This window comes from Folsomia candida, unplaced genomic scaffold, assembly GCF_002217175.1.
Source record: "Folsomia candida strain VU population unplaced genomic scaffold, ASM221717v1 Fcan01_Sc025, whole genome shotgun sequence".
Taxonomy (NCBI): domain Eukaryota; kingdom Metazoa; phylum Arthropoda; class Collembola; order Entomobryomorpha; family Isotomidae; genus Folsomia; species Folsomia candida.
In genome coordinates this window covers 557,950-584,244 of record NW_019091217.1, presented here as the reverse complement: position 1 = coordinate 584,244, position 26,295 = coordinate 557,950, and the positions used below count along the sequence as shown (strand labels likewise).

The following is a 26,295-nucleotide window of genomic DNA, read 5'->3' as shown; positions in this document are numbered from 1 at the left end:
TGGTCAACTCCTTTCTTTCACTGTCTCCCACTCGAGGAGAGAACCTCTTGTGTCCTTGATACATATCTTTTTGACATCGATTCATCAAGCCTATCCGCTCCTGAGATTGTCCGAGCAGCAGATAAGGCCAAGATCGACTACTTTTTGTGACAGAACCAATGGAATCAATATTTTTTATGGATTATAAATTGAGTAATAATTCAGCCCGTCATTATGATCTCCACAGCCAGCAGCCAAGACCTGCCATCGCATGTACATACATATATTCTGACTTTATTCAGTTTCTTTCATTTCACATCATCTCACACATAATTTTAATTAATTAGGTCATCATCACAAATGTCGTGTAACATAACAACATTTATATAATTTGTATATATCCCATCCATTTATGCACACAAAGAGAGAATCCACTACTTCGTCACTTATGTACTTTTATTATGTGTTGAAATAATTACATACGTAAAGAGACGGGTTGTATTTAGAGGAGAGCGGATTGTGCATACAAGTGTTTTACTCGAAAATGATACCAAAGAAGGAGCTCGATTTCATGGTATCTTTTTTGAGTACTTTCTTTATACATATATGCACGAGACTTTACGCCCTCTAAAGTTTTTATATAAGTTCGAGTTAATTACGTAATTATTGTAATTACTATTACACCGTAAAATTTATTATTATTTTACAACCAGAATATTCTCTATTTTGGCCATGGATTTATTAATTTGCTTACTTCTTACTTATTTAGAGAGCACACACGTATGTAGTTTAAAGTCTATCACCATTTGGTAAATGTAAGGATTGATAATTATATTAATACATATTCGGTCAGTAACAAGTTCTCTTAAATAATCCTACGGTTTGGTTGGGAGTAATTAGCACCATGCGTGTACATATTAACTTTTGTATGTAAGGTTGTAAATATTTATGCTCATTTTATGGAAATCTGCTCCATGCATTCTTTAGTCGACATAAATATGCAAGCATTATTAGTAGAATATGCACAGGTATTTATTTAAAGAAGATATTTTAGCACCTCATTTTTTCCAGTGAAAGCGACCAACAGCATCCGTAAATTAATAACCACCCGATTAACCACCACCGTACAAGTTCGCATTATTAACATTATTTTCTAAGAGTATTTTAGTACTTATTTTATATTTGTAATGCTAATGAAGATATTCTCACAAGATTTGGTGATGACAGATCAATGATATTTTAAGGAGTAATATTATTAGTTAGTAGATGCACAAAGGGAGATTTTCTGTAGGTCAGATTGGTGGAGATACAATTAGTAAGCATGATTGATGAGTTCTTGTCCTTCGTTATCCTCTTCTTCGATTAGGCGACGAATCGTAATTGTTCATCGCAAAATAAAGTCATAATGTTTCATTTGCTCATCTTCCTCTTTTTAGGCCCCAAGTCCCATCAACTTTTTAAACGCCTTTCTAAATTCTGGATTGAAAATTGTGTAGATGATTGGGTTGAGGCAGCTGCGGGGAGAAAGATGCGTTATCTTTGCAATTACTTGAACCTTTTGAGTGTTTTTTTACCTGTTGGCATAACCCAGCCAGGTCGTGAGGAGGAAGGTGGTGAGCCCAATGCCACAATGCTCGTTCATCATTTGGCAGATCGCATCCATTATATTGCATGTGAAGAAGGGAAGCCAACAGAGCAGAAATAGGCCTGCGCCACACAAAATCATCAACAATAATGACTTTGTTGACATTGATAATTCATGACTGTGTGCGTAATCAGTGTCAATTACAAACCTAACACAATGGCCAAAGTCTTTGTCGCCTTGCGCTCCCTTTTCGCGGAGGACTTCTCCTTCTTGCGCCTGCTCGCTTTATGCGCTTTGCATATGGTGAATCGACTTCCGGGGGCTTTTTTGCTGGAGGAAGTGGACGCCCCGTCCCCGCCGATGCAGGGACTCCCTGAATTTGAAGCTTTGGGGTCGACGGTGGTCACCTCCTTCAGCCCGTTCCGCTTGGAAGGTTCCTAAACAAGAAATAAACAAAATAATAAGTAATGTGGCATGCCTGCTCTCGAGGGAAACTTTTTCTCTTTATGGAGAGAGCAATAATCATTTCTTCTATTTTGGACTGGAGTGGAGAAAGTGGAGAAAGTTGGGAAAGTTGTGAATGGATGGATGATGAGAGTTGTTGAGGAGAAAGGGAGAGAGGAACAAGGCGAAGGCAATAACTTTGTGACCGGAGGACTCTTCCACTTGAGAAAAAGAAAGCAAATGAAAGGAAATCAATTTCCTCTCCCTCCGTCCTCCACACATGGCCTTCATTCACAGGGAGATCCAAGTCCATGTCCTCCTCCTCCTCCTTGTTGGGAGAAAGTAATTGCGTAATATGCTTGATGGGTGCCGGAGGGTTAAGAGCGGGGTGCAGGGCAAATTAGCTGAAGGAGGACACTTACGAGTGGGAGTGGTAGAGAATGTTTGGGGCTGGCGGGTGAGGGTTCTTGCGCCACGGGATGACCTTCCTCCAAGTTGGAGGCTGCATATCCAGAATCATGGTTCCCGTTCAGTTCTATTCGCCGCTCTAAAGCCCCTCTGCTCCCACAAATCAAGCAACCATGATAAGTAAATAAATGGCGTAACTACGTATGATATGATAACTACGTATGAGGTCATACCGTTCCTCACTCCGCACGGATTCGAGGACGAAGGCGGTGGCCAGCCTGTTGTTGGCTATGATTTGACACTCGTTCTCCGGGGTTGGTTCCTCGTCGGCCTCTTCTTCCTCCTCCTCCCCTTCGTCCATGTCACGCTCAAGGTCCTCGTCCTCCTCCTCTTGACTCCCGCTCCCCGTGTTCGTCCCCCGCTCGTCTTCCGGCTGCGAGGGCGGGATGGGCAGACTGGACGGACCCCCCAACGTCGTCTCGGCTAATCTCTTGGTTTGAGCCAGGTTCTCAATCACCGTCCCACCCACGCCGCTCGCTGGTTTCGAGGATGCGTGACCACCGCTCACCGCCTTCTTCGCACGCTCTCGGATCACCTGCATTCACAATTAGTGGGTCCTCAGAAATGCCTCGTATAGCTAAATATATAACATTAGTCGAGCAAGGGGGAGGGCTTCCTTTCTTGAACGAGAATGCTATAACCACGTGATGTTTTAATTTTAATGGAAACGTTGCGTAAATATTTCAGCCTCACAATGGAAGTCTCCCAGCGTATGCTGCTTTCCGATTTTGACCAAAGTATTGTCAAGTAATCACAAGTTTAACTAATATGAAATTTGCAAAACGACGCTATCTGGCAATGCTCATGTTTGGCATCCAAAGAGGACGGTTAAAATAATTGGTCAAAATCGGAGAGCGCTGGGAGCCCTTCATTGTCAGTGGTCTTATAGAGGAAGAGACAAAAGACATGAGGATGATATTGAGGGTGGTGCTGACCTTGAAGATGCGGTAGTAGAGGTAGACGAGGATGGTGCAGGGGATGTAGAAGGAGCAGAGGGAGGAGAAGAAGATGAAGTAGTAGTTGTGGAAGATGCAGGACGTGGGGTCGTGCACTCCTTGACCCAGGGGCGTGTTCAGCCCCAGCACGATGGGAGACGCCACCAGGCCAGAAAACACCCACACAAAGACAATCGTCAACCACACACGCGTGTTGCTCTTGTGCTTGGCGTACTTTATGGGCTGCGTCACTGCGATAAATCTGAAATTTACAACAAAATGAGATGAATTTCTGTCAGCCCGTCACATAATATATCCTGACAGAAGCAAATAGTTTGCTTCATAGGTACTTTTGCATATATGATTTTGCGCATTTATTCGCACCCACCGTAAAGTGACAGCACGTCTCATTTTGTGATGTCATGCTCCATACAGAAAACCAGGAGCGTTTGGATTAGTATGTATGTATGTATGTATGTATATCTTTATTACTGTGTCTTTCCCAATTCATTGCATACATCGTACAAGTACAACAACAATGGTCTACCATTGGTGACACACTGGTCAATATACCATATATTTAACTATTCTAATATAAAAAACAAGTAAAGATAAATCAGCAGGTGATCATAATCATAAAACAAAATACAGTTCCAAGTAAAGAGGTCCAAAATGTGCTCTTCCACAAGTGACATTATAATAAAATAAACAATTTATAAAAATAACATAATCATTAGCACACTTATCTGAGGATAAAAAACCAAAATAGAAAGCCAAATTGTAGTGGAGAAAGCAATGTGAAAGCGTGCAGCGGAATGGGAGAGTAAGTGCTCAGAGAAAGTGAGTGAGTGATATTTACGTTTAATAATAACTAGCGAATAAGCCCGTCTCCCGCCGGGCCAGCGAGAATTATTAGCTGCAAATGTCTACCGGCAACAAAGTAAAAGTAAATGTTCCTCAGCGAAAGTGATAGTAAAGATACTTTCGAATGACGCGTAAATTCAAAATAAGCTAAATGAAATGTCTCTGGAAATCAATGAATTAAACAAAATTAAATGTGTCATGGTAGTTATCTGAGCAGTTTGTCTTGGCTACTTCACTGCGAAGTGCCCTGGAAGTGAATTAGAAGTCAGCCACGGGTATACATAACTGTTACACTTCACTCTTTACTTTACTTTAAAGTGACCAACCCGTTACCACCTTCCACTTCACTTTAACTTTACTTTACTTTAAACTAAAGTGGCCAACCCAGCATACCCGTGAATGACTTCGACTTCACTTTTACTTTACTTTACTTTAGTTTAAAGTAAAGTGGCCAACCCAGCATACCCGCGACTGACTTCGACTTCACTTTAACTTTACTTTACTTTAAACTAAAGTGGCCAACCCAGCATACCCGTGAATGACTTCGACTTCACTTTTACTTTACTTTACTTTAGTTTAAAGTATAGTGGCCAACCCAGCATACCCGCGACTGACTTCGACTTCACTTTTACTTTACTTTACTTTAAACTAAAGTGGCCAACCCAGCATACCCGCGACTGACTTCGACTTCACTTTTACTTTACTTTACTTTAAACTAAAGTGGCCAACCCAGCATACCCGTGAATGACTTCGACTTCACTTTTACTTTACTTTACTTTAGTTTAAAGTAAAGTGGCCAACCCAGCATACCCGCGACTGACTTCGACTTCACTTTAACTTTACTTTACTTTAAACTAAAGTGGCCAACCCAGCATACCCGTGAATGACTTCGACTTCACTTTTACTTTACTTTACTTTAGTTTAAAGTAAAGTGGCCAACCCAGCATACCCGCGACTGACTTCGACTTCACTTTTACTTTACTTTACTTTAAACTAAAGTGGCCAACCCAGCATACCCGCGACTGACTTCGACTTCACTTTTACTTTACTTTACTTTAAACTAAAGTGGCCAATCCTGCATACCCGCGACTGACTTCGACTTCACTTTTACTTTACTTTACTTTAAACTAAAGTGGCCAATCCTGCATACCCGCGACTGACTTCGACTTCACTTTTACTTTACTTTACTTTAAACTAAAGTGGCCAACCCAGCATACCCGCGACTGACTTCCACTTCATTTTTACTTTACTTTAAAGTAATGTGGTCACGACAACAAATATGTCAACTATAAGATAAGCACCCTTGATTTTTACATAACCACCAACATAACCACCATCAGGCAACCACTCCCAGATAACCATCAGACAACCACTCCCAGATAACCACCGTCAGACAACCACTCCAGATAACCATCAGACAACCACTCCCAGATAACCATCAGACAACCACTCCCAGATAACCATCAGACAACCACTCCCAGATAACCATCAGACAACCACTCCCAGATAACCATCAGACAACCACTCCCAGATAACCATCAGACAACCATTCCCAGATAACCACCATCAGACAACCCCCAAAATCTGACTGTTAATTTTTAAATTTTGAATTTATTTTGAATTTTCGCGCCATTCGAAACTTGACTTTCTCCACTTTCACTTCCGTTGCGGAACATTTACTTTCACTTCCGTTGCAGACAAACATTTCCAGCTTATAATATAGATGGGTCGACTCTGGTTCTGCACAGGGCTAAAACATGGCATCTTTCCCCCATTCGCTCCCTCAACAAAGAAAATAAGAAGTTTTGTGGAGGATCGTAATCCTGCAGACACATCTTCGTAAAAGACGTGGGAACATGTTATGCGGTGGCGGAGAAAGGAGATATTGTGTGCATGCCGTCAATGAGAGAAACCTAGCTCTGCAATATTTGGGATGCCATTTTCGTTCTTTTCCCAATTTGGTTGTTGAATGGGACACATTTCATTTTCTGAATGAGAACGAAGCGCATTGTTATTTATTGCAGCAGAGAAGCCTTGTTTTTGTCCCAGAGCCAAAACTTGTTTACTTTCTCCAACGGAGGACTGACAGACTCACGGATTTTTATACCTTTTGGATATATTTCAGTACTACTGACAAACTACGAAAAGTGAAGGAGGGGTTTGTTCCATGGTTCCATTTTCGCCCGCCACACCCACTCAAAGTGGAGAAAAATACGAAAAATACCGTTTTAGCTCATTAAAACCTTCACCAAAAATCCAATGTCGATCGTATTTTCATAATTCTAGAATTTTATTATCTAACACAGTTGCTTTCCTATATGCGATATCAAACTGAGCTTCAAAAAAAATTCGAAGACTTACCCCAGGACAGAATATTTCTGGAGTAAATACATGTCAATCCAATGGGCATCAAAATCTGGGAGTCTGTCAGGCACAAGCTCTCTGCCAAGAAGAGTGACGACTTTGGGCGAGAGAGAAGCATTATGTCTCCGTCTTTGTCTCCCCACTCAGCTCTGCCAGTGCTGGTGCAAGAAAGTAATAAATAGGTACGCAGTGCTATGTGGATGAAATTGGACGAGTCTCGCAATGCCAACGGGGGCAAGGGAGACATGCTCAATTTGAGACAGTTTTAACATATTTTTGCCATTAATCTCGTATCAAATGATATCGTTTCCTTTAATATTTGACAATTGTTATCGAATCAGATAAATTTATGCGGTGAGTTGTGACAGCTAGTCCGATCTCTTAGTTCAGGAGTGGGACCAAGTCGAACTCCAGTTTGAAGCCCTTCCCATTTCGGGTGTGATCACTTTTGAAGATCACGATGAAAAGGCTGTCCGTCGTGTATCGCAGCGGAGTCGTGTCGTTCCCACACACCCTAAAAAAACAAGGATTCTGCTGAGTCGCTAGTGTCGCAAATGCAAGAGGAGAGTAAATTAAGGGGCGACAGACTTATCAAAACTTTGGAGACCACTCCCAGTGAAGGAGAAGACAGCCAAATAATCGCACGTGCACCCATCCAAGCACATCTCGATGTCCACGTCGTGCAGGTTGAGGAGCAGGTTTGTCCCAATGGCGACCTGTTCGTGGTTGCTGGAGAAGACGAAGGCGGAGAGCGTGTTGTAATGATACTCTGGCTCATCGAAGGGGTAGCTCAGTGAGCCTGGTGTGACCCCATCGATCACGTCGTCCCAGTTCACAAAGTCGTACCGCCATGCCCCCGTCGCTTCGAACTTGAGTCGGAAACCCTGACCCCCCATGAACTGGGTGCGTAGGATGACCACAGCCAGTGCCCCAGCCACGTATGCTTGCGGAAGAGGGTTGGGTGGCCCCCTGTGTGGATGAAGCACGAGATGTAAGAGTAGTAGTCGAAAAGTGCGTCTGTGGGGGTACTAAATAATTACAGGTTTGCACTGTCAGCAAGTCCCTCGTTGCTAAAGCCAAAGATTTGGATGGAGCCTCCCGTGTGGGTGGGATCCTCGATAAGGCCGTTCTCCTCCAGGGTGAAGATGAAGCCCGAGTGGTTGAAGGTGCGGAGGACGAAGGCGCACCTGAGCCGTGGTGGGTACATCTCGTTCAGGCTGTACTCGATCCATCCGGCATTGCCCACCATCCTCTCGCCACACGCTCTCACTGCCAAGGCCACACAATCCCCCTTTAATAGACTCGTTCTCATGCATGAAACTATTATGCTGTTCAATTACGAGTGGCATCCGGGGGTCCGGTGGTGGTGGTGCGTCTCGTGGTGGTGGTGTCAGGAGGTGGGGTGGTCAGGGGTGGACGGGTCCCTCCTTGACACTCTGGGACATTGTCGGCAAAGTCACATTCGCCGATGAGAGGGTTGAAGTAGAATCCGTTCGGACAGGTGAGCGAGACAGAGTCCCCATCCGCGCAGATCCAGTACTTGGTGCAGTCGGGGTCAGGAAGATAGACGATTCCGTCGGGAGGACACTCCACCTGACCGCTGATCTTTTTCAGTGGAAAATACGTAAATCAACCATCGAGGACATGCCCCTTTGCCTTACTTCCTAGCTTTTGCTTACCAGAGGAGTGGAGAAACTTGCAAAGATGAAGAAGACAGCAAATACGTGAATGGTAGTCATCTTCGAAATGAATGGTGGTGACCGTCAAAGGACAAACTTGGTGCTATGCTTCCAGTGTACTGGCTGTGCCATACTAATCGTCCTCTGATCTGGTCCATCCCCGCTTCCTTATCATCACCACCATCGTCACACACCATTGTTCAGTCGCAATGTGTTTATGCTGCGAGTGAGTGACGTGCCCTTATCATCACTAATCAGAGCAACTCTGCATAATTCCGATATCTGGCCTTACACAACCTCGCATTATTGTTATTATTCCGATATCATCCACATGCACATTGTTATCGGAACATGTCACTGGATCGTAAAACTCACGGGAAGGACTGCGTAATATGTAATCCACAAAACTCTAGATCAGCTACGCAATCAATTATCGCCCAGCCTAGAACTTTTTCTCTTTAACCACAGTCAAGAAGAATAAGTGGAGCGAAAATGTTGGCAAATTTCCATAATTTAATATCCACAGGTGTATCTGTGATCCATCAAGAGCTGTCAAAACTGTCAGCTTGGGACAATTGATTGTCTCATTAGGACAAGTTTGGCGGAGCGAGGGGAAAAGAACGAGAGAGTCAATTGAGTGGGACACATTTCCATAATTTATCATTTTCCTGGCCACTTCTCCCCAGCAGCAGAGTCCCCATTGCACTACGAGGGGACACCTGCTGGTTATGGCCTTATGCAATCCCTCTCATCGCCTGCGTCTACCCAGTGTAACCCAATAATGATAAAGCCTTTGGGAGGTTAACAAATCAGAACCGGGGGCACAATGGGAAAAGAAGAAGCAGTTTTCTCCAAGTGGGTGCAACACATTTTGGAACGATAACATTTATTTTTCATGCAATCTCCTGTTTTTCCTCTCTGGAGGAGAAAGTGCATGGCGGGGTCGACATCTGGCACGGGAGTGACGGCTTGACACCAGGAGCAAGATGGTTCCCCTCCTCCCGCTCTCGGCCCTTAATGGTCTCGATAAGCTCTTTTTCATCCACCACGTCCCTCTCATTTATCACTCCACGCAGCTCACCCACTAATTATTGCTAACCCAACGGATTCTCGATCCATACACTCTGACCGTTACAAGCTGGACAAATTTCCTCATGAATTTGATAATGAAATTTATTACCAATGTAGTCAAAAGATTTCATTGGAGAAGGTGCAAACTATCAATTTCATCGGTATCAACTTATTACTCGGTTGTCAAGAAGAGATTGCGTGTCACTTTCGGTGGCCGGCGTGGGTTTCACTCTCTTGCAAGTCAATTGTGCTGGCTCACCTGTCAATGCTGATGGCGACGAGATTGAGGATTGAGGAGGTACTGCAAGTCACGTCCATGGCGATGTAGAAATCACAAGTGATGGGTGGGAGTCGCCACTTTGTATCATTGAACTGCAATCAGAGTAAAAAACAGTCTGGAATAAGTCATGAGATCAATACATACATAAGCAGACATGATTATTATACAACATCCAGCTCAATTTGTGCAACTTTCTCTCTCGCCATGAGCCTGCCGACACGCGAAATATATTCCCTTTCAACTCTCTCTCTCGCTCGCTTCTCGGCTGGTGCAGAGAAACAGGGAGACATTATTATGCCGACATTCCACTTATCACCCAGAAGTTATCAATAAATGTGAAAGTGACACAGCACTCGCTCCCTTTCTCCGTCTGCAGTGGGGGAATAATAATAAAGTCTGCTTCTGCATTCCTCCCCGTCCCCACGTCACACCACAACCCGTCAATTTTACAAGTCCCAGTCCTATGGCTGATCCAAGGAATGGCAACCAAATAAGACGACGGCGACGACGAGGAAATAAATGTCCTCTCCTCCCGCCAACCAACCTCTTTGGAAACATTTTCTCTCTCTCTGGTTTTGGCTTAATGCATCATTCCAAGAAGCCAAGGGACCAGACCACCAAGTGAATTCCGTCCATGAAAAGGTATTTGGACGGACGTCACTCAACTGGCTCAAAGACAGCGAGTACCACATCGAGGAGAAGATGAAGAGAGGGCATCTACGACGTATTCATGGCTACGTACGAAGACGGGACTCGTCCACTGGCTGGCTCAATGGAGGAATGTGCATGCTTTCTCCCACTGTTTCTTCACCGCTTTCTCTCTCGCCCTGCATTTTTAAAATGAAGATGAGTTCCGAATTGGATGGTGCCCAACGCGAGGAGGAGGGAAAGAGATCATGTGGAAATATGTCACTTTACATTTAATGTTGAGACCATGGATCGTTGTGTAATGCATTTTTGCTGAGTAGAGAGAGAGGAGCAGTCTAAGGAGCTTTGGCTTGGCTGCTGCTTTCTCCCGTCTCATGCACCCACTTCATTATTCATCTATTTACAAAAGGCGATTATAGATGGTTTGCACAAATTCATAATTTAATTATGCGATGGTTTTTGGCTGGAGAGATTTCTAACTTTTTTTATGTGAAAGCCCATGTCTCGAACTATAGGTAAACATATTTGGCTTCCGGTGTTGTGCACTCTGGGGCATGAGGCAAGGTCAAATTTGCAGGGGTGTCCTTTTTTAGTTTTCCAAACCAGTGTTCTTATAAAATGGCGTCGAACAAAAGATTTTTTCTGAGGCCCTAGTGCAGAAATCGTCTTTGCGACTATTATCAATGGACTCAGCATGCTTTTCACTATATAAAACCACTTTTGTCTCATGCTTATCTTTTAAGTCCCTTTTGTAGTTTAACTTCATACTTGTCCTATGGAATGCTCTCACGAACGCAACTCCTCGACTTTTAAGGCCCCCACATTTTAGGACTTTGACACTAAAAATCCCAAACGTTGTTTATCTCCAAGGTACATATAGTATATTGCACTGTAAGTACTTTTGATAAAATTTTGATAAGTGGTTACACCCCAGGAAATGAGTTTCCATCAAACCCTATAAAATTTTTACAAAAGTTCTCCTCGAAATTGAAGCGGAACTTTAAAATTTTTTTAACTAATCAAAACGCAGTAATTTTATTATTTTGTCACTTGTACCTTGTAGGTAAAATAGTTCTGCAGCAGGGGACACAAAAAACTTAATAAAATTGTTTTTCAACAAAATTTGACTATTAATTTTCTAAATAAGTTCAAGAGTTTTTTAGGATTCCACGTCAACTGATTAGCTCGGGCCCTTCTCCAAAACTGTTTACTCAAAATCTTCACTGTTTTATTTAATATTACTTAGGACACTTAGAGCTTTGCCCTCAATCTTCATTTTACCCAGTCGGTCCGTTTTCAAGGTCAGAAGATCAATTTCTCGGTGCACGGTCCGATTGATCACTTTTCATGGAAAAGTATCAGCGATGCTGGAGGGCCCACATTATTTTATTCATTACGGATTCTTTCATTATTAGATACAATCATTATCTAGGCATAATAATAATAATTTTTCACCTCTGACCTCTTTGGTTATCATGCCACATGAATAATTAAGTTTGGAAAGTGGATTTTTGACACCTTCCAACTTTGGGGGCTCTGGAGGGGACATTTGTGAAGCTATCGCCTTAAAAATTTAGAGATATCTTTTTGAGAGTATTATCTTGCTTGTCTATCAAAATCAACTCAAAATTCGAATTTGCACCAGAGATATTCAAGCGCAAAGTCGTGAAAACCATGTCTAATCGCCTTTTGTATTACTTTACCTTCTTGTTACGTCGACCAAAGTAAACTCCAGCCCACACCACTCAAAGTGAGGCAGAGTTTGTGTTGCTCTTTCTAATCCCCCTCCTCCCCTAAATCATACACCACAGAAGCCGCACCAGGACGACCACCGTTCAGAAATAGGGGAACAGGAAGAAGATGATGATGATTATATAATTTATTATGTTTTTGGTAACCCAACCGAAAAGCAGCCGCTGCACAATCTCCGGTGTGGTGTGGATAGATAATGGGATATTCGCTAACGACGACGACAATCGTTTGTGTACATGTAACGATGGAGCAGCGTGTAACAAGGGCGGAGGAATCAGAGGCAGGCGAAAAACAAAGCGAGCTGATCATCATGATTTCTATTGTGTTACAAGTTCAAAGGGATAATGAAAGTGGTGTTTATTATCTCGTTGGTGTAAACGCGTGACGCATGCATTCCGCCCGTCATGCACCCTACCTAGTTCATCATTGGAATCGTGTTATTTACTCCTCATCCCACCAGCCAAACCTCAAATTGTCCTATTGCGTCTCTCTCTCTTTCTTCTTCTTCCTCTCCAGACTCTCCACTCTGGCCAGACATAATTTGTCCCCTTTTAATCCTTGGGCGGAATAATTGTCAGAGTGGATGCTTATTTTGGGAGGATTTCGTCGTGTCCCGAGATTATCGGGGTGATTTATCCGCTACACGGTTGGATAGAGGGGCAAATCCTCCACATCTGCTGCACATTCGTACATGCTTCCTCCATGCTTATAAATACCCTCCTCTTAAAATAACTACATAAATGACTGCAAATTTGTGGAAAGGAGCTCGAAACGGGTCGTGGTGGTGGGTGTCGGAAGTGAAAGTCTGTAATTTGGACGGTATTGTAACCTCCCATGATGCCTTGATCCCGTCGTAGAATAAACAGGGGCAATTAGCCGTGCCATTGTGTACCGCAGACACACATAAAAAAGGAGACAGGCAAGTTTGCTCTCGTGGGAGGATGTTTTTTTGGGTGGCTGAGTGGGTGGGTGTGTCCGCTGGGATGATAGTTTATGTGTGGAACTGTCATTTTGATTTGTGTCTCCATAAACCAGGATAGTCTGACTTGGCAGGAGAGAGGCTTTCACTTTGCGTCGCCAAACCACCACCACCAAACCACAGAAGACGGAGGAGAGTGCAGGGCTAGAAAGCTTTTAAACTTTAAAACTCACTCTAACTCGCCCAGTCACTCGCCATGTGTGTCGCTACAAAAAAATAGGAACCAAAGTACAAACTTTTTGAAAGCAATACGTATCATGAAATGAGTGGGATTTTCCGTTATTGTTTTTTTGCACTAAATCCTCGGGGCCGTCCCATGTCCTCCGCGTGGCCTGGACCACATGGGGCAGGTAATGTTGGGTGATACGAGAAATTGGAGGAATTATCACATTTCATGTATTCCCCCTGATCCCCACAACCGCAATAATGGTCTCCTCCTAATTCAATTCGTGTAACGTGCTCCCCGTGTGCAGGGGAGAAAGGAGCGTAAAAACTTGAAACAAATCCACTCTTGTCCTTAATCCGCTCGTAAAAATTGGGACATTATTCCAACCTCCCATTTATTTTATTTTAGTATTTGTTCACTATTCATTATCAGCACGATACTCTCTCAAGTGATGCCGTCGTCCTGCCTGCCACACACCCAGTCGCACCGCCAATTCGGAAAGACAAAGTGCTCATCTTTTACGTGCGGACCAACTACTTTCTCCGAAAACTCTTTAACTTGAGTGGTGGCGTTGGTGGTGGCCACACAGCCTGCTCCACTGCCATTGTTTTTAGAACCCGTTTTTGCAGGGAGAAAGCATGTACACATGTATTGCTCCTGCTGGCTCTGAGTTGGTTTGGTGGGTGGGTGCAAATACTTATCTGTTTGAGTTGGAAACCTTGTCATATTTGCTCACAATTCAGCCATAATTTCCATCCGGCGGTGTGGGCAGCACCACGTATAGCACAACCCACCAAGAATAATATCATTTCACCACGTCCTGCTCACCGACGATGGTAATGGTTTCCCACAGACAGAGAAATCGAGAGAACGTCCTCCGAGACACAACTGCTGGCTCGTTGATGATGTTGCAGCAGAGGAGAAAGAAAGAAGAACTACGTGGAATTACTTTGCTTGGCTGAAACTTGTTTCTTATGAGCTCCTCAAGTTGGAGAGAAGGCAGTCGCAGGAGTAAAACTCTACAAACAACAATCTAAACTGGTCGATCCTTCCTTTTGCTTGGGTCAGCATAATTTTAATTTGTTTAGACAGAAGCACCTTCATCATGCCATCCCCTCCTCGGCGACGGTGGAGGAGCATAATGTGCAGAGGTCTGGAGAGAGTGAGAGCTTATCTGGATTGCTTCTTGAAATGAGAAAGGGGTGGAGGACAAGCACATTCGAGGCCAAGCAGGTAGCTCTGCAGAGGCCGAGTTGGACACGGGACGAGTCATTGTTTTATTAAGTGATTTAGTGGCAAGAGTTATGTGAGCGACGACGGAGAAAGTGGGAGGGCAGGAGGAATTCGTTTATAGGTTGGCTAAGCTGGTGGGCTAAGGGGATGGATGAGAGAATACCATCAACGTCATGGTCATGCCTGTCCCCACAAGCTGATTCACCCGTCCTGACGAAGGACAGGTGACGGCGGACAGGATAATTATTTAAGGAGCTTTCCCATGTGGCTGTCCTGGAGGAATAGGAGAGTGAAGAAGGTTGGTGGTCGCAGTGATGCAGTCCTTTTCTGAGTAATTTGATAAAATCTTGTGCTGCGGCTGTAGTGTGTGCTGTGGACGTAATGAAATGGATGGCCGCCGGAGAGGGAGGCAGCGAGGCGGAAGTGATCTCTCTCGGGCTAGTTAGTCACGATTCAATGAAGTCTCAAGGATAAAAATCGATGAGATGTTCAATTTTCACTCCTCTCTGCCCTCCGCCTGTCTCAGCCAGGTATTTGGCTCCAGAAACACATAGCTCACCCTGCCTACAATATCCCCCTTCGTAGAATGTCTAATCATCGTCAACATGCAGAGTGGAATCCTCTTCTGCTCTCTACATGCATGCACAAGTATCTGCCACAGCCAGGCAGCCAACTACCTGCCAAAACCAAGCCACAAAATTCCTTCTTAAAGATTCTCTCGGCAGGGGAGCAAATCGGATTAACCAAATCTGTAATTAGGGCATTTCATTTAAGAAGTGCATGTCACCACAAAATCCCTCCTGCCACACACCGCAAGACCAAAGCTGCACGTATCTACGTATTTATAGAGGAATCGCATTTGCGGGGCTTTCCACGCTACACCAAAATACATCAAATGGATCCCTCCTGTTCCTTCCCCCAAAAGTCGTTGGGAAGCGAGTGAGTGAATTTGCATTAAGGAATTACGAGACAAGTCGAGGACCAAGCTGTTGGGGCAAACATGAGATGAGAAGGTGACGTCAATTAAATTATTACGATGCACAAATAATTTTGCGTAATATGATTTTTATGCAAAATGAGACAGGTTCTTCTTGGTGAATGAGAAAGTGGAATTTAAAAGCGGATGGTTGGAATTTATTCCCCTCACTTCCAAATAAATCCACTCACTTTCTCCTGGAATTATGCAGCAGGCGGTGTTTGTACAGATCAACTTGTTATCCTCCATGTTCACGTCAGGCATTCACGCATCTGGTTCTCCTGGCTTCCTTCCTCTCCACTCTCCTGACTGACTGCATGCGAGGATCTCCTCCTCGCATGCAGTCAGAAGAAGTGGAAAAAGTTTACTCTCTTTCTTCCCACACGTCCACCACGCGAGCCAACAAGGTCTCCCATGCCATGAACGTACTACGCTTGTAAATGCCGTGGCTGAGCTGGTTCGCTCCTTGGCGAGATAAACTCTGGCAAAACCAGGACCAACTTTCATTTCACTAATGCAACAGATCAGGACGAGACATGGGCCGAGTTGTTGCAGCAACAGGAAACACGTTCAGCGTAAACAATTCCTTGGCATGTTTCACCAACAAAGTCGGACGCCCAATTTCCCTTCCTCTCCTCCACCCAGGAATCTCGATTTTTGGAATATTTCTAAACGTGAGCATTCCTTCCTCCTATCTTTCGGGACCAGGAGGAGGAGGAGGCCGGGAGAAAGTCTCCTCCACGGACTGGAGAAGGAAGACGGCATGAGGAAGTGGGAGAGAGGGTAGCTCAATCTGGAATATTATTTACTTTCTCCACAACAGTGACTGCTTTTACTCTGCTTTTTGTCAAAGTATTCCAAGCATGAAGCTCTTCAATTTATTCCGCCTGTGCAACTTTGCTCCCAATTTATTCCACAGCCAGTTAATATTTCGGATCAAGTTTTGTAACTTTACTTATTGCAAATATTTATTGCTTCTCTAACAAAGTTTACATTACGCAACGTACAAAATGGCAACACTTGGACCGTGAGGAAGCAAGAACAAGCAATGCAGATTCTCCTCCTGCTCCTTGCAATCTGATGACAGGCAGAGCCAGGCAGTTCTGCTACTGGGTCCTTGTCGTCGTCGTTCACAGTAGGCGCATATAGGAACCTATATCTGACGACATGATGATGACGGAGCAGCCAGTCTGCTATGGATGGTGGATGCTTCATTGCCTGTTCACAGCCGAGTTGCTTGGCTTGTTCTGCAGTCGAACCAAAACATGTCAAAACTTTACACAACAACGAAATGCAACCAACCAAATGTTTCTCCGTTTCAGAATTAATCTACGAAGAGGGAAATCGTGTTGCAGAGGGATTTTCTCTCCTTCTGCTTCCTCGATGACGTCCTCTTCCGCCCCACAACACACCCACTTCGCTCATCTCTCTCGAGCACACGTGGTGGATCTCTCTGCCGAATCTCTTCGTCACAACCCGCTTCGTGCCACAATGCAGGGCGACCTTAGTTATGGAGGTTAAATCAGCAGGATTCCCTTTCAAGGTTGCAAAGACCAAAACATCCGGCTTGCTTTCCTGTTGTGAAGAGAGTTTAGCGGAAGAGTGCTGAAGCAGGCAGGCCGTGGCTGGTTTGGGGGGAGGGAAAGCATTTGGTGGAGTGGGACAGATGTGCGAGGCGGAAGTTGGAGAGCGACTTGGCTGGATTGGGAGGAGGAGAAGAAGGAATTCATTCGGAATAATTTGAGGGAAACTGAGCCATCATGCACGTGAATGAAGTCGTCAGTTGGTTTGGAAGAGTGAGTGACATCCCTCATCTCCTCGCTCGGATGGCTCTACATCTTCCCATACTTTCACTCTCGACAACTCTCCTGCATGCGATGGACGGCCAGCCAGCCGGAGAAAATCTCACTTTTAGTTTGGGATCCTTAACTGAAATGAGGATAATAAAGTACAAGTCGTGGGAGGAGTGATGGTTGAATGGAACAAGTGGATGAGATTGCATGATGCCCGAGATCCTACTTATCCATATGTCCACTCGGCTAGAAAGTTATGATTACCCGTCCAAATTGCTAATTTAAGCAGAAGGGGTGTACCAGAACAAAACAACTTTGTATTGCAATAAGTTGTCAGCAAGGACAGACAATCAGGAGATGACAACTCCCCAGACCAAAATACGAATAAAGCTGCTCCTCATTTCTGCGAGTGTTGTAAATAGGGGAGAAAGTGGACGGAGGAAGATTTATTTGGAGGACGAGGAAACAAATCTCAAAAATTGTGGGGACATGTCAAAATTAAACGAGTGGATATGCCACTCTGTTGTTTGGAGAGCTCTTTAAGTATTAAAGTTGTTGTTCTCGCTGTTGCTCATTCTTGTTCTTCACTCCTCACAGAAAGATTGCAAGGCTGGAAAATAATTACTTTTCTAACAGGCACTGATGGCCCATTAACTCGTTTCCAGTCTCCAGATTCGTCTCTCTCTCTCCTCGTCGTATCTCTCCTTTTTTGGGAGAAAGCGGAGAAACATCATCACTCATCATCATCTTTCCCGAGTCCCTCTCATCTCGCACTGCTCCTTTGGCTGGCTGGCTGGGGAAGTAATAATGGGACGAGGAGGAGGAGAAGGAAGGAAGAAAATGATCCTTATTTGAATAGAATGGATTTAATTAAGGTTGCAAAAGAGGAGAGAGAGAAGGATAACGAAGGATTTGACTGGTTCACTGAGTGCACCATGCTTTATCTCCATTTTAATACACAACTCCCTCTCTTTCTCTCGCTAATCCCACTCGAGAGGTTTTAATCACCAGCAAGAATAGGCTTTAATTGAGTCGACTACTGCTCCATCTTCAGTGTGCATAAGCATGGACGTGCGTACACATGTAGGAGCAGACCTAAACCAAACGTCGATTAGGGAGATTTATGACGCGATTAGAAGAACCCAAAATACGAAATGACTCGAGTTCACTTCACAAAAAGTCGAACTCATTTTTTGGAAGGAAACTGCGAGGAAAAATGAGCCAAGGTGGTGACCAAAGTGGAGAGAAAGTAGAGAAAAGGCTACAGCGGGGGGAGAGCGAGAAAGTGGAAATGGTTTTGCTCATTGGTCTCAGCAAGGCAGGGCTGGGACGACGACCACCACGGCTGCTGTAGAACTTGGTTCCGGAAGGTGCTCTCAACCCTTTTCCGTTTCCTCTCCATCCACACACAACCAGACACCAGCTTCTCCATCAGAGCACAAAGCAGGCAGTGTCGATGATGATGACGACGACGATGGCGAAGGAGGAGTACAAGGCCTCAAATTCAATCGGATGTCACATCGTGGCAAGATGGACACACTTTCCTCGCTCTTCCAACTTCCTCTCTCCCCCATTTCCTGCCCCGCTAATCGAGGTCACACCACACCAGCTTCTTCGCCCACTCGCCGGCGACGCTGCACAGTTACAAGAAATCCTCTCATCATCTCGTCATTCCGACGACGAGGACATTCTTTGCTCGTCCATCGACATGTATTTGTTGATGTGTTGGGAGTAGTGGGGACGAGGAGGATGTGCTGATGACACGAGTGGAATGGGCGGAATGGAATAAATCTTGGTGCCCATGGCATCGGTGCTTAAGCCGAGGTGGAGCCGTGGAAGGTTATCAGCTGTGCCGCAAAGTGCAAACAAGGAGGAAACGAGGTGATAATATCATCGCATCACGTTCTGTTTCCCCTCTTCATACATTATGCAGCCCAGTGAGCCACCCGGGAGCCCAGAAGTAGGGCCAAATACCCGGTCACGCTCTCTCCGATAAATTACAGCTCCATTTGTAGCCTTAATGCACTCGTCTCGCAGGAGAAGAAAGACACGAGGACCAAGACGTATAATTCTCCACCAGCAGCACAGGAAATTGTTGTAGGCTGGCAGACAGAGGAAAAGTTGGACTTGGACGAATAATGTCACGGTGGAGAAAGCAGCAATATGATGATGATGATGGTATGACTCACTTTCTCCTCGCGGTTACCACGCTGCTTTCTCTCTGGCCCCACGCACGTATGTAGCTTTCTCCGACCATTGGGCTGCTGGGAGGAAGGCGAACCAACTTGGCAGCCCGTTTCACACCATGATGAAACGTGGACAGAGTACGAAATGAAAAGCTGCTGAACCGGTTGAATCCCTTTTTGCCATTTATTTGTTTCTTCTCGGCGTGTCCCCTCCCCAGTCAGATTAACCAAGCAATCCTTCCAAATGGGAAAAAGTTTTATTTGTGGAACTGGCAGAATAATATCTTCTTAATTCGACCATCTAAATCAACTCGGGGAAAGTTGCCGATGTAAATAAATCTGGCCCTGTTGGTTTTTTGGTTGGAGGACGGGCTGAAGAATAATCTCTCGACGAGAGGAATCCCATTTCTTAATTTCCACTAGATCACTGTCTTTGGAGAGATTCACTTCATAAATCTTCTCCCCAATTTAAAAGTCCTGCTCTGACTTAAATGAAGGCCTTATCGTGCCAAGCTATACATACAGTTCCCTCTGTGGAGTCTACAAAAATAGAGTTTGATAATTGTCTCTCCAATAAGACAACTTTCTCCCCGTTTTTTCCTGGGTTTCCTCATAACAGGATAAAATTAATGACCACTTTCTCGGTGAGTGGTGTGTGACAGAAGTTAAAGTGGTGCTCGTTACAAAGTTAGTCTGCCTGCCTGGCTGGCTGACTGACGGACGGGAGGAACCACTGCTGCCCTCAACCAAACCCACACACACACACAGCTCGTTTGCTTTCTCCTTTGTTGTCGTCTAAACGATTCTGACAATTCGCAAAGTTGGACAGTTTCATCAACAGTATTCATTCATCGTCATCCTATCCCTTTGTCCTCCTCATTACTGTTTATTCTACTAAACAAACAAGTAGATGGAAACTACGCCGTCAAAAATTATACAAAAGGGGGAAAAACACGTTAAAAATTCCGCATAATAATTGTCATGTCTAATAATACAAGAATAATTAATTTTGGAGGACCATGCATGTCCCTATCCACGTGTACAAAAGGAAATAATGGCATTATTTGAAGAAACAGCTCACAAAGTAATTAACAAGTTTGTTATGAAAGTCATCTCCTCGTCGTCGGTAACGAGCTCATAATTTTTATAGAGTGGACTCATTGCAGTTGTCGTCGTTGAATTGGCGGCGGCAGCGGATTCCTTTCACTCTCGAAATGCCTTCCGCCACCACATCCACCCTCCTAACTCATAACTCTGCGAGTAACGAGGTTTTCTCCTCCTGCATAATTACCTCATCAAGTAGGAAGAGAGCGACTCGTTATTGCAGCCAGAAATGTTTGCTAATTGCACCATTACCATGTGTTTTCGTGGGCTGTGTGGCGCCCTCCCCTTCGCACTCCATGCATGACACTTACTGCCCAAATTGTAACGAAATGATGGCGCAATAATTTATTATTTTGAGCAATTCGCTCCAATTTGTGCCAGAGTGTGTGCATCAGGAGGGAAGCAGCAGGGAAAGCAATTTGAGAAATGGACATGGGGAATGAGAGGACGCGATGTGTGTTTTTCTCTCGCAGTGAAAGTGCTTGTAGGCGGATGTAGAAGAAGAAGATGATGATGATGATGCTGGGGTGGTGGCAGTGCTGCGAGTGGCGAGGAGCCCTTCAGCCCTGAGATATGAGTTCTCATCCTTCACGAGGGTGAGTGCGCCCCGAGCAAAGGAAATGAGGAATGAAAAGTGGATGCATTTACAATTTAGCTGCAACTTCAAAGGGAGATAAGGAGGATGAGATGGGCAAAGTTGATGGGGAGGCAGGATGCACTCTTAATTTCATCAAGCATCATCCCTAAATGGCTGTGGCCTTCTTTCCTGGGAAGAAACGGGGTCAGCCTTGGGATGGAAATGTAAGCAGCAGCAGCAGCAGGAGTGATGTGTATCTATGTATGTACACTAGTAAATCCTCTGTGTAACTACATAAACTGAATCTTGTAACACAATTTATTAGCCGGGATGAGGAGCATGCACATGAACTCTTTGTCCCAACCAGTCCGTCTTTCCGTCCATGCAGTGCCATGCCCCCGCTGTGCTCCACCAGCTCGCAACTTTTGCATGAATCTGGTTAAAAGAATTTGCAAGAATTTTCATTACGCGATCCATCTCAGGATGGGCGGAAGAAAGTCGAGAAGGAAAGTATTCAATATTTCCCCAGAAGCTGGGCAACTAATCTGTTGAGAGAGAATTATTTGTAAGAATTTTATTTCATTTTGATTCGAAAGAAATCCGTGCCTACAGATGATTCGGTTTTATGCCCTCCTTTGATGGGAGGCAGAAGAAGGAGGGAAATATTATGGAGATTGTGTAAGCACATGATCATGATCTTTATCCTCCTGCTCGACTCTTCTCTCTTTCTCTCTCCACACAGATTTTTACAATTTATTTGGCTCAGAGAAATCGCCTCGAGAAATTTTGATAGAATTTCATCCTCCACCTCTCTCTCTCTCTCTCTTTCTCCGTCTGGGTTTGGATAGTGTAACGATCGGGCTGATGTTATGGCGAGCGGGCGAGTGTATAAATAGGCAGACAGAAGATGCGAGAAAGAAATGTAGAAATTCTTTGGAGCTCTGTGCCAGCGTCTCGGTTTACTTTTGGATTTTAACAACATTCTCCACTTTCTCCCCTCGCTATCAATCTCATTTGACTCAAGTGAGTGAGTGAGTGAAACTCTTGAGCGTCCTGGTCGTGGTTGGTGGGTGAGAGTGAAAACCTTGAGAAAAGCAAGGATCAGGTTCTCCTCATCACCACCACTCCGATTCCACATTACGACCACTGCGATGACTGTGTAGTTACACAGTCATCCCCGTCTCAACCCAGCTTCGATACAATTTCGATTTCTCCCTTTATTCAAAATAACTACGGAACTGAATTAAGTGGAATAATTTGAATTTCTCTCCTCTCCCAGCCACGGCTCCTCCAAAGATCGTCGTCTTCCACATTTACGGAGGACCGATTCTGCAATCAGATTCATCCTCTCAATCCCATTCGACTATTTTTCCGACGTGAAAAGATAATGGGGACATTCATACAGGAACTTATTACTTGTTTATCGCTGGCTCTGCATACGCATCCGTATGAATATGTTGGTGGGTAGGAGTGTGATTTCGTGATTCGTCATATGTGGCCACCATCACGTATTGAATGCTTTCACTTTCCGTCCCATCCACCACTGCACCGTGTTTGACGAGTGGGAAGGATCCAGCGAAACAGAAATAGATTAAAAAGCTCAGGGGGATTCCCGTCCGTCATTCACTCCGTTGTCAAACGGATTTTCTCCATCACCACCAGCAGCTCATGTGTACATATACCCGCTCAAGTCCCGATTTACTCTCCCTGCTCCTCCTCATCACCGTCTCCGCCAAATTGGGTTTCTTTCCCAAACTCTGTCTCGTAATCAAACAACTTTCTTTTGCCTCTCAGTTGGCAAGAGTGAGTGAAATTGGTACCCAAAAATGTATATATAGATGGATACAGCATACAAGCATGCATACGAAGCAGGTACGACGACCACTTTTTATCAATTCCCCTCACTTTCACTTTCCTCACTTCACTTTCACTTTCCAGCGAAACTGAACAACACGGGAGAGAAAGAGAGAGAGGAAGGGAAAGTTGTTGCAGTCCATCTTCTCCCCATTATCAACTCTCAAATTGTTCCCTGCCAAGTTTCCTTGAAACCGTTAAAAAAGTTTCAAGATTTTAATAAAGTCGCCGCAAGCAAAGGCAATAAGGCAGCCTACGCTCCGTGTCCATATCATCGCACATAATCACCATGAATTCAAAGTTGCAATAACTTTCCCACCAACGAACTTCTCTTGCTCTTGAAGAAGAGGAGGACGAGGAGAAAGCAGAAGAAAACTATTCATCCCGACTTGTTCGAAGCGGATAATGTGCTCAAAAGTTGGTGTTATTCACTCACATTTATTCTTATTGGCTGTGTATTATTAGAATGGATAACACAGCAGCTAATAATAATAGTAATAAGAATGGCACATACAGAACGAGGAGCAGTATAATAATCCCATTATATTTCTAGACAGCACTTATTTATTAGGCTGCGATAATCTCATTTAGATTTGCACGAAATAAAAAAAAAACTTATGTAAAATATCGGTACTTTCGCTTTGCATAACCACAAACTTTCTCCACGAGACAAAGTCGAGGACTCTTTTTTTTCATATATTGCTCTCTTATGTTCTCTGCATTTTTATGTAACAAGCGTTTTTTTACTGTCTGCAAATGCAATGTGAAAGCACAGCCAGGCTGCCCTGGAAAAGTTGAGCAAGAGAGATATTACGTTCCACATATTGAGAGATCATGTTTACTCGTAGGGTTGCGAAAACAATCCATCACAGGTTGCACGAGGAGTGTGCGAGGGTTGTCCGTCACTTTGGCGACCACCAAAGTGGTGACAGGAAAAAGCCACCCCGACCAACGACCAACGGATCAAGAGATTCAAGTGAAAGTGATGGGTGAGAAGCGTACGATTGCTGATGACCCACGCCGTCACTTAATTGGACATCGCCCTCATTGTCGTCGTCGGAAGGAAGGAAGTGAGCGGACGGGCGGCATAGGTCGACCCTGGACTTCGTATGCTTACAGGTTGCACTGCCCACTGAGAGCTACTCGTGCATGCTCCTGCCACAACTCATTTCCTTCCCCAACAAACAAGTCTGGTGGAGGACAATCCACCAAAAACCAAAAATAGAACTGCCATCATCTCTCTTCATGGAGGGAGCTAGGCCAAGATTAAAAGCGACGAGGCTTGTCAGCCCTTCTTCTCTCCTTGCTTCCTTCCTCTTGGCGTTGGTGAGATGGGGAGAAAGTTGGAGAAAGCAACACCTCCTCGAGGGAAGCATTTCTCATTTTTATTTGTGCCCCTTCCTCATCCACCCAGTGAGCACTTTTCATATGGGGAGTCTCGTCTCTGGGAAGAGAACAGGAGGACGCATATTGCAGTCGAGCTGACGGCCGGCTTATCCAATACGTATTATTGTGTTGCCGTAAATCTCAACTTATTTCATTTCCTCTCTCCTCCATCCAGATCCAAGCACACGCAAATACACGCGGAGGAGGAGGAGGAGGGGTGACGAGCTTTTATTGCTGTTGCCACAATTTATTTATGACGTTATGGCCACTTTGCATACCATCATTCCTTCCACGAGCTACATACTTTCTTTCTCCGCGCTGGCTGTAATTCACGTTATTAGACAACTGGTCCATCAGCCACTCTCTCTATCCCTCTCACTTATTCTCCATTACGGCCACAATTTAAATCACTCCCTTCTCTTTCCCATTTCCCCACTGCTGCCGAGAGGGAAGACTCGCGATAAAAGTAATCATGAAGAACAACATTAACAAATAATCAAAAGGAACCAATTTCGAATCCCATTTTCCACGGAGAGATAAATAAAAAGGAGCTCATTTGGCCTTTAGCTTGGAGAAAGCAGTCGAAGGAGAGCTCAACTGGGGCAGGCAAACTGTGCCCCAAAAAGAAGTTGATAATGGGAGGAATTCCCAAGTGGTGGGGAGAAAGGACGCCGACATATTTTTATTTCCGCCGCTGTTTGAAGGAAGCAAGTCAACATTTCACTTTGATCCGCGCTCTATAGGTCATCATCAGCCCGGTTGTGTGTATACCTTCACGACGCCTTAACCACTAATGGCCACTCTGCACTGGAGTAAAACGGACATTTTTTATTTGAGAAGCCATCTGTCTCCAGACTCATCATGCCCACCACCAGAGACGAACGGCCCCCACACACACTCTCTCAGCTCTCCTCAATCTCATCAAAACTGGCCATCACACATAATAGTAAACTCTATGAAAACTCTAATCTGTACTACTCTTCCTCGCTCTGGAATTCTCTCCCCAAAGAAATTACTGATTTAGAAAATCCAAATCTGTGTTTTAGAGCAGGCCTAAATAGTTGGCTACTTGAGAAGAGAAGCGACGACTTTGTTTATTAATTTAACATATGTAACGAAGAACTCTGTTTTTTTTATTTTATTACTATTAATTATCTTATTAGACTTAGTTTAATTTTATATTGACGAGTCTTATTTGTTTTCGCGTCGTGTCTCTCCCGGGAGTCCAGTCTTAATTGTACTGTGGGTTTTTTGACACTTGAATAAACTGGATAACTAACTAACTAACTAACGTAAACCACGTCTCAAACTCCGTGGTAGGCTTGTCTCTATCAAATAAATGAAAGTCGCTCAGCCCGATTTCCTTCTCCCCAGCTCAGATGAAGAAATGACTTTCTTTTCAGCCAGCGACCACGACCACGTTGGGCGAGTACCTGTTGAGAAGGTCCCCATATTCCCCACTCTGTGATTGCATGCATGCATTCACTGGGAGCGGAGTAATGGCCGTGGTAGTTGCGGTGTAATTGAATAGGCCAGCGAAGGATTAATTAAATGACCACATCCCACATATTCTGTATGTACACCGCAGCATGTAGCCATCCAACCAGGAACGAAATTGGCAAGTCTGGACGGGTAAAAAAAGCAGGGAATTGTGGGGATCAGGGAGCATGGGATCAGCTTCACCCATTTGTTTTAAACTTTAGGAGGAGTTGGGGTGGAGGAAGAATAAAGTGGAATGGTCATAAAAATAACGTAAGAGAAACGAGGTTGGTTTGGGACGGGATGAAATTGCGTAATCTCGTCCAATTCCACACATGATGGTTCTTCCGTACTGGGATTTATTGCAATTTTCTGGTTTGCGGTTGCTCCTCTATTCTTCCCAATTTTTCGCAAGACTTCTGCTGAATAGATGGGATCGATACATGTTCTCGTATATATATCTTCCACTACGAACTGGTGTGTACATATGTGC

At 44.4% G+C, this 26,295-nt stretch overlaps 2 protein-coding genes across 3 annotated transcripts in view; both read right to left on the bottom strand.

The window, feature by feature from the left end:
- Window positions 1-253: 253 nt before the first annotated feature.
- Window positions 254-26,295, bottom strand: part of LOC110859365 (dopamine D2-like receptor) — a 55,609-nt gene continuing 29,567 nt past the window's right edge. For both annotated transcript variants that reach the window (XM_022108313.2, XM_035859359.1), the window contains exons 3-9: window positions 9,649-9,761; window positions 3,412-3,673; window positions 2,650-3,011; window positions 2,431-2,566; window positions 1,773-2,001; window positions 1,554-1,686; window positions 254-1,493 (exon numbers count right to left, since the gene is read on the bottom strand). In XM_022108313.2, coding sequence (XP_021964005.1) covers window positions 1,412-1,493; window positions 1,554-1,686; window positions 1,773-2,001; window positions 2,431-2,566; window positions 2,650-3,011; window positions 3,412-3,673; window positions 9,649-9,761 — 1,317 coding nt within the window. In that variant the 3' untranslated portion in view covers window positions 254-1,411. The remainder of the gene's footprint in view (window positions 1,494-1,553; window positions 1,687-1,772; window positions 2,002-2,430; window positions 2,567-2,649; window positions 3,012-3,411; window positions 3,674-9,648; window positions 9,762-26,295) is intronic.
- On the bottom strand, window positions 6,913-8,471 carry LOC110859200 (cubilin). Its single transcript, XM_022108080.2, has 5 exons — window positions 8,319-8,471; window positions 7,980-8,244; window positions 7,680-7,908; window positions 7,228-7,608; window positions 6,913-7,153 (listed from the first exon to the last, which is right to left on the bottom strand). Exons 1-5 carry the CDS (start codon window positions 8,376-8,378, stop codon window positions 7,021-7,023), a joined length of 1,068 nt encoding a protein of 355 aa, XP_021963772.1. The 5' UTR covers window positions 8,379-8,471; the 3' UTR covers window positions 6,913-7,020.